Source organism: Aedes albopictus, chromosome 1, assembly GCF_035046485.1.
Source record: "Aedes albopictus strain Foshan chromosome 1, AalbF5, whole genome shotgun sequence".
Classification (NCBI taxonomy): domain Eukaryota; kingdom Metazoa; phylum Arthropoda; class Insecta; order Diptera; family Culicidae; genus Aedes; species Aedes albopictus.
This window is the reverse complement of record NC_085136.1, coordinates 238,088,044-238,101,596: the sequence shown is the minus strand read 5'-3', so window position 1 is coordinate 238,101,596 and position 13,553 is coordinate 238,088,044. Positions and strand designations below refer to the sequence as shown.

The 13,553-nt window shown below is 40.1% G+C and overlaps 1 protein-coding gene and 1 long non-coding RNA gene across 2 annotated transcripts; both read left to right on the top strand.

Annotated features, from left to right (window-relative positions):
* The first annotated feature begins 4,031 nt into the window (after positions 1-4,031).
* On the top strand, positions 4,032-13,538 carry LOC109415421 (uncharacterized). The gene is made up of 3 exons (XM_019689288.3): positions 4,032-4,502; positions 4,749-4,960; positions 13,208-13,538. The coding sequence occupies exons 1-3, from the start codon at positions 4,271-4,273 to the stop codon at positions 13,532-13,534; spliced, it is 771 nt and encodes a 256-aa protein (XP_019544833.3). The 5' UTR covers positions 4,032-4,270; the 3' UTR covers positions 13,535-13,538.
* Positions 7,542-8,326, top strand: LOC134285530 (uncharacterized). Its single transcript, XR_009996452.1, has 2 exons — positions 7,542-7,796; positions 7,868-8,326. It is a non-coding gene; the product is annotated as an uncharacterized LOC134285530 (long non-coding RNA).
* Positions 13,539-13,553: the final 15 nt, after the last annotated feature.

Genomic DNA, 13,553 nt, shown 5'->3' with positions numbered 1-13,553 from the left:
GTACTTTCAATGCCAACATCTTGTATACATCTATTAGTTAACATATGCTCCTGAAAACAACGGGATTTCGTGGAGACTTTCGGTGAAACTTTCCTTTTTTGCAGGAGGAAAGCTTGTTTGATGTTCCAGCAGCAACTTGTGAGTTTTGTTTATGTTCTCGACGGCGGAACGGGGGGCTCCTTAATGGGTGTTGTCGAAATAATTGTGTAATTGAGTTAGTTTTAAAAATTAAAATTTTTTCCGTGCACGCAGAAAAAAGCATGTTAAAATCAAAAATATTTCAGGTAAACTCAAATAAATTGTCAATTTGTTCTGGCAACAAAAATAAAACTGTCTGGAGCAAATCGAACGTCACATTTGAAGTAAATTCAAACCATTTTTGAAACAAACATGCATCTTCTGACAGGTTGTGTTAGAAACAAATGTAAAAAAATTTGTTTTTTTTTTGTGGCAGGTCGGCCATACGGAAATATTTGTTTTTCTATTAAATTTACAAAGTCATTTCCTTCTCTAGGAAAACCCACTTCCCGCGTGGCACTTTCAATGCAAACATCATGTAGATAACATACGCTCCCGAAATCAATGGGATTTCGTGGAAACTTTTGGTGAAACTTGATTTTTTTTTTTGCAAGAGGAAATCTTGTTTGGTGCTGCAGCAGGAACTTGAGAGTTTTGTTTATGTTCTCGACGGCGGAACGGGGGGCTCTTCAATGGGTATTGTAGAAATCAATATGTAATTGAGTTACTTTTAAAAATTAATATTTTAGTTTTAAATATTTTATCAGTTTACCGAATAAACATGGATATTTTTGTTTGAAACGAACAAAATTTGTCTCCGTGTGAAATATTATGTTGCTTATTTCTAGTTTTTGTTTGGATTTTTCTACATCCGACGTATCTGATCCCCTTTTTTGTTGGATGATTTTTTGTAATGTTTTTTATTTGTAGTTTATTTAAATCTGAATTTAATAAGACTCTGAAAGTCAACACTGGATAAAAACGATTTTTCGTTGAGTTGGTATTTTTTCCGGGCTCAGGCGAGATTAACCTACTCAGCGTTTTACGATATTTACCATAGGTTCTCAAACTTTTAGGTGAGTGACACCCTTTTGCCATCGGACGTGCTTTTCGCGACCCCCATAGAAATTCCCTCGTTTGTTGTCTGTTACAGTAAACTATTCGACTTTCCTTCGCGACCCCCTGGATGAAGGCTAGCGACCCCCCGGGGGGGGTGGGGGGGGGGTCTGGGAGTCGCGACCCACAGTTTGAGAAACCATAATATATACTATTTAACCCTCTACTTCCCATGGTTGCTCTAGAGCACCATCGATTTTCGACGAACTAGAGTCAAACGGAATTAGATGCAATAGTTTTTAAAGAATGATTGTAATCTTATTAGTTAAACCCAACTGCCAACTTCTTGTTTTAATAATGGAACAATTGATAAACAATCAGAATACTATTGATTTAGAACTATTTTTTATTTAGAAACTAGCTGTCCCGGCAAACGTTGTCTTGCCAAGCTGTGGTGGTTTGACAACTGTTGAGCTCATAACGTCACCGCACTCTAGATTGGTTTCATTTCGTACGTGTTGATTTTCTTCCCAGCTAACGAAAATCAGTACTTTATCAATTTTCACCCTTTTCTAGTTGATTTTCGTAGCTTTTTGTACATATAAACACAGCCAACACGAATACGAACCGGATCGTGCAAGAGTCAAGCTGATCGGTTCATCCGTTCTTGAGTTTTGTTGCCTCAAAGGGACTTCAAACTCATTTTTATATATATATAGATGAGTGGAAATAGAGCAATAATTGGGTTGATTGCAGAATCCGTGTACGTTGGGGATGGACATTAGTATGGGACACGCTTGTGTGTGTGTGTATGTGTGTATATACAATCCATCGCCCACTGGCCGGCAGTGCTTTTATGGAAGAAAAATGTCTGCGTCTGTTTTGGCCATTTACTTTTATGCGTAGACGTAAACATTTTTAGTCCTGGAGATGGAAGGTGATAGCTCTACTGTACATCTAACGACCCATTTCGAGGTATGCCTTGACTCGCACGTGCATCCTGAGGTCGTCTTCTGCAACAGTAAGCCCCGCATTAATGCATCCGGATATCAAATGGATATCTGAAATGCATTAAAACTTCCTGAATCAAAAATTTATATTTTTGATTCTGGCGCGTATTTAGTGTAGTAAGTTTCACAGGTATAAATAAAATGAAGCATTTTGATAGGAAAGATCTCACCAAGTTTCTCGTAGTCTGCCATTACTCTCGATTCTCCTGCATCGGAATACACTTGAACAGCAAAAGCCGGGCCGGAGTCATAGTCCCATACAAAATCTATTAATGGGATGGAATTTGCACCTCACATGTATCAATCGACGCGCGACGTGGAGGGTACAATTGACTCGTTATTGCTAAGACACCAAAACGCGAGAAACTACGCGAAAGAAATACACTTTCACACGCGGAAAACTGATCGAATGGCCCGGCCATATCATTAACGGAATCGTTGGGATATTCTAACACGGGTGGCGTACCGGCACGAGCCACCAGCCAAGTCAAAACCACTTATTTAGTATTTCATATAGCACACGTGTTTAAATATTATACACAAGGTGCCACCTTGCGAATAAATCACGAATCAAAGACACAACCATCAGACAGTTTTTAGCTTGATGAAGAACTTTGTTGAAGATGGCGTCATTCTATCTTATCAGGATTCTGAGATATATAAGTTTGAAGATTTTTTACCCTGGCGCCACTTAGCGGACGATTCTCGAACCAAAGACGCCATTGCCAGATAGTTCTTAGCCTGCTGAACAACTTTGCTGAAAACGGCATGCTTGTACCTCATTAGGGTATCGAGATAAACGTGTTTGAATTTTTCAGACCAATGCGCCACCTAGCGGATAAATCAGATAGTTCTGAGCTTGCTGAAGAATTTTGCCGAAGACAGCATCATTCTATCTTATCAGGTTTCTGAGATATGAGGGTTTGAACATTTCTGACACTGGCTGCCGCCATTGCCAGTTAGTTCTTAACCTGCTAAACAAATTCGCCGAAGACACTATACTTCTACCTCATCGGGATCTTGAGATATACGTTACGCAAAGTATGTGGCCAATTTTGGTACCCCAAGACAATCCGGAATAACTCCGGAACCATGTGGACCAGGCACCCATGTCCCCGGCATAATAAACTAGAAGAGTTTTTCGGGAAGTTGTGAAAATTTCATCAAAATCCATCGAAAAACAAAAAAAGTTATGACCAATTTGTGCTTTTCCGAAGGTGGAAAATGTACGTTGGCTGGATGAAGGTTAAAATAAGAAGATCAGGTGCGCTGGTTTTGTTGACGAAGAGATTTGTGCGCTCATAATCGTGGGTAGGTGTCAAAGTCAGCCATTGTGGCGGCCATTTTGGGATTCTAACAAGTCTGTCCTTAACTAACTTAAAAAAAAAAGATAGTTGGCCAACTGGCCATCCATGGTGCTCGCATCATTTTTGTTCGAGCTTGCCCTCTACCACCTAGTTGATGGTCAGCCAAACTTGGTTGTTTCAGCATTGGACGAACATATTTCCGTGACTACACGCTAAAACTACTCAGCGCTAAAATGTGTAAGACCTACTCATAAGTGCATTATTTCCAGACCACACAAAAATGTGTGACAGTTACACATTCTCAAAAAAAACAGCTCGTACACTCGTCTAGATGCGAAATGTTGATTTTTTTTGTTTTCCAAGGTCACTAGTAAACCTAGCTAGATTAGCGTACAAAAATTTTTGCGAATTTAACGATTTTGCGGACACTGGAGCTGATTTTGTAAATGTGCAAGGGTTACACATTTTTTGTGTAGTCTGGAAATTATGCACTTTAGTGCTGAGCGACGTTAGCGTGTATTGGTTTGAATCAGAGTGTCACGTCTGTTTGTCTGTGGTCAGATTTTCTATCATTTTCTTTCTTGATCTTGAAAATTTTCTTCGAGCTGCAGCAAAGTATCGTCGTTGAGGAAAGTCAGCCAACAGACATCTGCACCACATGTTGCCCAGGAATTTGCGCCCATTTACAATACACCATGCTCAAGCTTACGACTCGCCCAAATCAGTTCGTAGCTAATCGTCGTAATGAGAGCATCTGCTTTGCGACTGCGACCTCGAATCCACAGTACAGTTATCTTTCGCCCGCGATCCGTTCTTCGATAATAGCAGACTCCTCCAAGTGTCAACCGAATCGAATTCCTTTGCGTGCGCAGACAATCAATGTGCTGCTGTTGTGTGACCGTTTCGCTAAACTTACTATCCAATCTGGTCCAACGCATTGCCGATGACATAATGGATCTAGTCTACTGTCAGAGACGCCGCTGTCCAGCTTCTCCGACGGGTAGCCTGAATTCAGTGGCGGTGGCAGTCGAAGATCAATACCAATGCCACCGTCACCTCCATCAACCGGCATCCACCAATGATCGAGAGCAACGGATCGTGCAGCAAGAAGGTGATTGATTCAGTTTACACGCCAAGAGACATATCATATCGCCACAGATGGAGACTAATTAGACGGACGGGATGCCACTGCAAAATATCAGCCCCTTGCGCCGTAATAGAGGAAAAACAATTAATCATTCCGTGCATCGTCTCCCCGTTTCGTCGCAATTGCTTGGCAGATGGTTTTCACCGAAACGGGAAAAACAACTCATCTATAGTGAACGTATTTTGTTTTTATCACTCTATATCTATTCAGACGCAGCGGAGACAAACACGACGACGACGGGCAGTGACCCTTTGGTGGAAGTGATGCCGGCACCGCTACTGGTGGGGTCTAGTTTTTATAACGTGATCTACGATACCGTGGAACTGGAACCATACTTCTGGGCTATGGATCGGACTCAGAGCGAGGAAATGCTTCGAGGAACTCCGGACGGAAGCTGCCTGGTGAGGCCGTTTAAGATGAAGGTGGGTTAATTGCATGAGGAATGCTTTGAAACAGAGAAAACATCGCAAAAAATGACATTCTAATAGCGAACAGTGCAAAATCATGCAATACTGAAATAATTAAATAAACAAATACCTTAACACATAATCAAGAAAGAAAGCAAGTCATAAAAAATCAAACTATCGATAAAATATTTAAAAATATTCAAGAATATCCAAGAGTAATGTAGACTGTTCAAAAACATACAAAAGGATTCAAGAATATCCAAGAATGTTCTAAAATACACAATCATCTTAAGAAGAACACTCAAAATATCTTAGCTTTATTAAGACTGTTAGAGTGTGATGGTTTTTGGTACCTTAATGCTGGGTAACATTGATCACAATTTTCGATCTTTCTTGATTAAATTGCTTTGTTTAACCAATCGTCTAATTTTTAATTTTGTTGATTTGGGCTAACATTGATTATCTCAGTGATCAACGTTCGTTCGTGTTCAAAGACCCTTACTTAACCTTCACGTACCCGACCCCCGACATCTCATTTTCAAAATGCTGGCATTTCGTCAATTATCATTCGATTTTTTGAAGTCAGCCTAAATCGATCAGAAACTGGTGCAAGTTTATTACACTCAAGACTGGAAGAGTCGAACCAGCCAAGTGCTGAAAGTCTCTATGAAGACAAATTAATCAATTACTTTCAAGTGGACATGGTTGCAAACCAGAAATGTCCCCGATGACGCCCCCGTGGAACCTGTGCTAGATGTTCCGGGGTGGCCATATTAGTTGATACATACTTCACACTATCGCTTCTGGCTCAGTCATTTGAATTCATGAAGATTGATATGTCGCACGAAATGTTTAGGTTTTATTTAAATATAATCATCGCAGTTGTGTTTCACAGTTCGCAACAAAAAATTCGCTGGAAATCGATGGTACAAACACAATAACATGCGAAATAATCACTTTAAGTAATTTTGGCGACTCCCTGACCCCAGCACAATCCGGAATCTCTCCGGAATGGTTCCGGATATTGCATGGTCGCTTGAGTATAATAAACTTGCATCAATTTAAGATCGGTTGAGGGAAACCTAAAAAAAAATCGATTGAAATTGACGAAATGCCAGTATTCTGAAAATGAGTTTTCGGGGGTCGGGCACGTGAAGGTTAACTTGAAAAATTAATCACAAGATGGCGCAAATGTTGCTGCAAAGATTACATATGGCCACGGTCCATGAGTCAAATTTCAAATGTGAAGTAAATATGTGTCAATGATATTCAAACTAAGGGTTAACATTCAAAGTTGGTGTCTTCGTTGAAGTTGTACATACGGATGTGAGCGTTCTATTCAAATGATCTCTAGTTAGAGTTTTTCTCACTAGATGGTGCTGCACTGCAGTATGCATTATTTCATTTCATGGTATCTCAGCCGAAAAACAACTTTGATGTTATCTAAAAATATGCTTAACTGACCAAACTAAGCTCGGTAACAGGTGGCACTGGGGATGAAAAAAAAGCTATTGTTGTTAAATCTCGATTAAGTGACTAGGTATACAGAATCTGATGGCGTGTTCATGTCGGAAAGAATAATAGTTAAAAATCAACGCACTATATATCGCACGGAAATCTTGGTCTACATACAAAACCTTTTACAGGGATTTTTTTTATCTATGAAAATATTCAGCAATGCCTCTTGATAATTGTCCATGGAATTCCTGTAGGGATTACTCGTGATATCCCTCTTGTTTTCTTCTTTGCTTTCTTTTGAGATTAGTAGTATTCCTCTCAGTTTCTTCTGGGATTTCTCCTGAATTGTTACTGGTATTCCTTAAGTGGTTTCTCTCATGATTTTTCCTGGATTTCCTCAATGGATTTTATCTGAGATTCTTAAGAGAATCCTTCTAAGATTCTTTGAATGATTTCTCCACGAATCCTTTTGGGATTCTTCTTAGGATTCCTTCCTAGATTACTTCAGGGATTTTTGCAAGACTGCCTCAAGGACACCTTTTGAGATTATTTTAGGGATTATTCTAGGATTCTTTCATGAATTACTTCCGGAATTCCTTCAGGGATTTCTGCTAGGATCTCTCCATGGATTCTGAAGCGTAACTTCGTCATATCTTCACCTTAAGCTACAAATGTTTATAAAAATATAAATTCCTATTCCTATTCCTATAGAAGATTCAACAAAGGAGCCGAAACGTTGGACGTAGGAGCAACAACAGTTTTTTTACTAAGCTGATCGTTCCCTTCGTTGCGGTAGTATGTAATGTTGCAGTAATGGCAATTGAGCACTTTTTCGACTGAAACGCCTATTTAAAAAAATATTCCTTAACATTTTCACTGCTGTGTTCTTTTTATTGCGGTAGTATTCCTATCATCCCCAATTTCATATAAATTCAATGGGCTACCGCAGCATTAGGAACCAAAATTAATTTTACCCCCATAATAGGAACAGTGTTTCTAATGTTGCTACAAGCGATTTATTATAGAAAACAGAGAAACGATACTTTTTTATATTTTCCAAGGAAAAATACCGACTAACGTTTGGAAGCACTTTATTACGATATTTTTTTTTAAATGAATTTATACTATTGCCCAAGGGGCCTGCAACTCTAAACTTTCCAGTAATATTACTTTTTGTCTCATGATAGTATTGCGTAGTATTTCTAGTATCACTGATAGTTTCAGATCAAAGCAGCTGTTGCTATCGTGGTTGTTATGGCCATGCAACTAGCTTTGCCTCTCATTACAAAATGTCAACACGTCAGCAGCTTCGTGCACTTCCGCTTAGTTATTATTAGTTGAAAGCGAAATGTTATATTCTTTATATTTTTTAGTTGAAAAGCAAAATCTTATGGTAAGTAACAGTCATACAGTATGCAGCTGATGTAAGAATTCATTTTAATAAATATAAATTCATTCCTACAGGCTCCATTTTGGTATTCCGGCAGCCGAGAGAAAATTTCATACAGCCGTGTTCTCAAACAGGACCCAAAATCCAATTGCAGCAGCATTCATTTGATAAACGTCTGACCTTTGAGAGAACCCGGTTATTGGAAAAATCTGAAATTCATAGTCTCCCGGTGTGGATACTCACTCCCAGCGGCATGGCAAAAACGTTTATGAAATCTAAAAGCAATTGAAATAAACTTGTTAAGAGAGAAAAGGAGAATCCATTGAAAATTGTGGAGGAGACAACGAGACTGCTCGACTGATTAGAAGCGCACTAATAGAATCCTGGGACTAAATGGCGGAGCGTTAGCTGTGAAAGTTTGTTACCGTTTTAACTGGGAGATTCTTCGGAGAGTACGGATATTTCTGAAATTGTGACTTACGCTATTTTACTTGTATTGAAAACTATGCAAAAATAAAACGAATGATTATTTTGATTTGTTTGTCGTTAATGCTTAGATCATACACAAAAAATGCGCTTGTTTTCGACTTCGAGTTTTCGACTTGCGAAGTTGGATTTTTCTCCAAATCCATGCGTCGGACCTAACTTCGGAAGTGGTGCGCTGAATAGTAAACATGGTCCGCTATACATCGCACCAGTTCCGAAGTTAGGTCCCACGCACGGATTTGGAGAAAAATCCAACTTCGCAAGTCGAAAATTCCGGGTTTCAACTGCACGGAGAATAAAAACTGTTCGTTCACTGCGCAACTTGGTGTGAAAATTCCAAAAGCTAAAATGGCGATCATCATGTTTCTACTGTAAAGCTAGAGTAGCTGTAGCTGACAAGACAACATTTAGCTAACTATCGTTATTCTAAACTACTGAAGCCCATCGGTTAATCATCAAAAAAGACACGGACACTTTTAAACACATTTCAGTTTTGGTGGTCCAGACCCGGTGACGTTTGTTTCACTCTTAAACTTTATCGCAGTAAGCTGCTTGCTTGGATGCTGATTTAAGGAAAGTATTTTCTAGTATTTCTTAGTATTTATGGCTACCAGAAGAAGTTTAGAGTTGCACGCCCCTTGCTATTGCCACAATGATGAGCACATCAACCCTATTTAGACCACAAAAGGGCACTGCAAGCCGCGGTTGCTAAGATAAATTCTTCTCAGTATTTGGCGATTCATGGCCTTGTTGTGTACGATTCGGACTTGCATCAGCTTTCGGGCTTAAGGACAGACTTGTTGTAATCCCAAGATGGCCGCCACAATGGCCGACTTTGGCACCTACTCACGATTTCGAGGGCACAAATCTCTTCGTAAACAAAACCAGCGCATTTGATCTTCTTATTTTAAGCTTTTTACAAGTGAGCAAGAACAGAATAATGAAATGCACTGTTGTTTGAAGCTTGCTTCTTGAGATTTGTGCGTTTTAAGTTTTCATGCACCCTTGAAGCGGGATTTCAAGACGTTTGTCCTTAAAAGAATTTTGCCCTGCAGGGTTCACGAACTGTGCTGATTTATGACTTGATGACGGCACGGTAACACCCCTCCAGTTGGATTTTGTTTTGAGATTCCACAGGAATCCCAGGGATCTTTCGCGGTTTCTTCACAACTCCAGGAGTTCTTTGGGGAGTCCCGGGACTTCTTGATGAGATTCTTCGGGGGATTTGTTTAGCATTCCTTTGGGGGTTCTTCCAGGAATTTCTTCTGAGACTCCTAAAGAGATTCCGTCTGGGATTCCTTCAAGAGCTCTTACCAGGATTCCTCCAGGAAGTATTAACGGGATTCTTCCACAGATTCTTTCCTGCTTTGCTTGAGGAATACTTTCTGAGATAATTTCAGAAATTTCTGACTTTGTTTGATAATTCCTTCCAAATTTTCTCAAGAGCAGGGCGCAAAATTTTCGAGCAGACGAGCTGAAGTTCACCGTGCGGCAATTTTCATTCACTTGCCTGCATATTCATATTCAGCTGCTCGATACTCGTTTGTCAACTGAATGAAAGTCAATGAATATTTGTAAACATCTTACAAAGTGTCAAATTGCTGATAAAATATTGACGTTTCGATAACATTTAACCACAGACAAACAGACATACTACTTAGAAGAAAATTGCTTCAAAAACATCGTTTGGCATCTCACTAGCACCCTCTATAATGCTCAATCCGAAGTAATCATTTGCAGGTGTGGTTTCCCCCGGTTCGATGTAACAATTTTGCAGGTGACGACTCCCTCGTGGCGTCATCCATTCATAAAACATGAATGAAGGTTCATGATTGAGTCATTTTATGTAAACATTGATCGGCGTCGCGTTCATTTCTCTCCAAAATTGAGAGGTGATGTTGGCACACCAGCGCCACCATGACACATGCGAGCACAGTCCGAACCACACTATATTTTCAAAATGACCGTTAAATCGTGCGATGATTCCGATTTGAGTAGTATGTCTGTTTGTCTGTGATTTAACGGTGTTTTACACAGATCTTTTCCCATTTGATTGTTGTGGAGTGTTTTTGGATGGAATCGTAGCCATAAACGTAGGTAATTATGAGGATGTTTATCGATCGGCTTCATATTCAATGACTACGAATTGACTGACTGTGTGAAGAGGGAGAGCGAAAATGAATTTGTTTTTTTTTTTTTGAATGTTCAGTGCATAATCATTCAAATTCGTACTGTTTTCAGTCAATGACTATGAACATTTTGCACCCTGCTCAAGAGTATAATTCCGAGGTCTCTCTAGAATTACTCCTTTCAAGATTACCCCAGCATTTATTCCTGAGATTCTTCCAGATTCCGTCTGAGACTTCATTCCGGGATTTCTCATGGAGTTCCGTTAATCCTCCATTCGAGATTCTTTTAATAACTTCTGAGAAAAAAACCAGATGAAACTGAAGTATTTCCTTATAAACTCCTGGAGGATTTCGATTAGAAACATCTGAAATAATTCCAGAATTAACTTCCAGAGGAATTTCAGAATTATCTACAGGGATTTCAAACGGAACTCTTTGGGGAAACCAGAGAAGTGTTTCTAGATTAATCCTGGAAAGAGATCCTGAAGAAATTCCGGAAGAAGTTTCCGAAGAACTTCACGAAGAAGTTTTTGATGAAATGCCTGAAGCAAATCCTGAGAGAAGCCCATCGTTGATGAAGATCTCGAAAGAATCCCGGAAGGAGTTTCCGAAATAACAGTGGAAGTAGTCCCTAGAGGAATCCTGGAAGATGTTCACAGAGGAATCCCGGATTCTTGAAGCAATCCCAGAAGTACGTCCTGAAAGCATCCCGGAAGGAGCTCCAGGAAAAACCCCGAAGAAGTTTTTGGAGGAATACTCAAAGAAATTCTTGTAGGAATCCTGGAAGTGTCTCACAAATAATTCCTTAAAAATCCCAGAAGGAACTCCGGGAGAAATCTCGCATAGAAGTCCTGAAAGCCTGACAAAGTTTTGGAAGAAATTTCTAGAGAAATCTCGGAACAAATTCGTGAGCCAATCCTTGGCATAACTCCTGGGAAATTCCCAGAAGAAATCCCGGGTAAAATTGCTGGAATTTTCAGGAATACCTTCTGGAATTAAAAAAAACTTCAGAAGGCATTCCAAAAGAAACTTTCAGGAGAATCTAGGAAGGAATTCCTGGATGATGAAGGAATCTAGGAATTCCTAAAGTAATCTCAGAAAGTATTTCATACGAAATCCCAGAAAAAATCTTAGGAAGAACCCCAGAAGTACTTCCTGGAGGAATCCTGGCAAGAGCTCTTGAAAGAATCATACACAGAATCTCACACGAATGAAAACGCGGTTTTAATCCAACCCTTTTGTTAGGAAGCCAGTCGCGCTCGGAACCAGAACACCATATCGACAGCAGCATTATTTCACGCAGCTTCAATACTGCAAATTTATTGAGTTTAATTGGATTATATTAAATTACATTTCATTCAAAACTTACAATCTAGTATTCGTTCACGAAACAGATAGATTTCCCAACAGCAGTGCAATTCTTACCGGGATCATTGATTGAACAACACTGCCTTATCGATTGCTCATAGGCAGCGCTGGCGCTTGTAGTTCTCAGTGTTGCCAGTTTCACTAATCACCATACGTACTACATCTGTACGCAACACCTTTGAACCATGGCCTCCACGACACCTTTGGGATGAAAGAGTGAAACCATCTACCTATCTCTCCATCTCTCCATATGTGTTGCCAGCTGATAAAGGTCTCCTGACGGGCCAATGCTAAAAAATAAATCATCGTAGGTGATTTGACGCTCGTAAATATCGCCTTCGCTAGCACCCACCTTAGCCAGAGAGTCCGCTTTCTCATTGCCCGGAATCGAGTAATGTGAAGGGACCCAAGCTATGGCGATGGTGTATGAGCGTTTGGACAAAGCACTCAAGACTTAGCGTATTCCATTCAGGAAGTACGCTGAGTGCTTCATCAGTTTTATTGACCGAACAACCTCCAGAGAGCTTAGACTGACGGTAAAAATGAAGGCTGGAAGAGTGCTAATGTACTCTAAGGTGTAATACATAGCCGGTAGTTCCGCAACGTATACAACGTATATAGGGTTTTTAAAGCATAAAGGTGGAGCTATGAAATTCGTTGTAGACACCGAACCAAGTCGATTCAACGATTTTTCAACCATAGATGTGTGAAGCCTTGTCTGTCACCGCTAACATTCCCGAACTTACTTGCAAAAATTTGTGAAATACCTACGGAATGAAAAGATTCTGGCATACCGATGACCTCATCGGTTGCAAGTTCGTGATCCTCGTTGGTTAGTCGCAAGACAGCCTCATGGGTTTGGAAAAGGTTTTATGGAGTTTCAAGTGGTTCAAGGCGCAATTTCAAAGCATTTCAAGAAGCTTTGGGAGGCGTCACAGGCTCTCAAATAAGCTTCACAGACGTTTTAGTGAAGCACAACCAGAAAACCAGAAGTCATATAAAAATGTAGGTCTAGAGTAATATCAAAGAACACATTGAGTTAGTACTATAAAAGGCGCAATAACATATTGGGTGAAATGGTATACGTAGTCAACAACTCTATCCGATTTCATTTGCCAGCATTAGTAATTTCAACTTTGCGTTTACAATTATAGAACTTTAAGCAGTCATTCCTCAACAACTTCAAATGAACTTGTTGTGACACCATTGTAATCTTAAATGCGAAATTACATATCGGGTAACATTTGTAAAAATAAAATTATACGTCGAGGGGATCTAGTTGGAGAACCAGAGGATGATGTTAATAATTTTTAGGAATATTCCGCTAGGCGCATGTAGTACATAATAATATTAATCTACTATGGAAAAAGTGTTAATTTTAATACGAATCCATCCTATTTCTTTCCAAAATCATTCTCGTTTCTTCAACAGCACCCTCACATCCGGTATATCCTTTCGGTGCACGCCGCGGGCACTTACTTTCACCTGTTCATTCGCCTGACCACCCCGAATGGATTGTACGCGCTGGGACTCGCGAAGCAGAAGGAGCGCCACTTCAAATTCCCCGCCGATATTGTACAGTACTATCGAACCCATCGTCTGGAATGTAGCAGCAGTAGCAGCAGCAACAGTAACAGCGCCAGCGCCAAAATTCGACTCAATTTATTGCCGATAATCGTAAACCAGCCGTGGTCAGCCCCAGGCGACGTCGAAGGAGTTGTGATAACGCAGCAACGGAAAGAAAACGTAGTCAAGTAATGGTCGAAGCCGGGTGAGG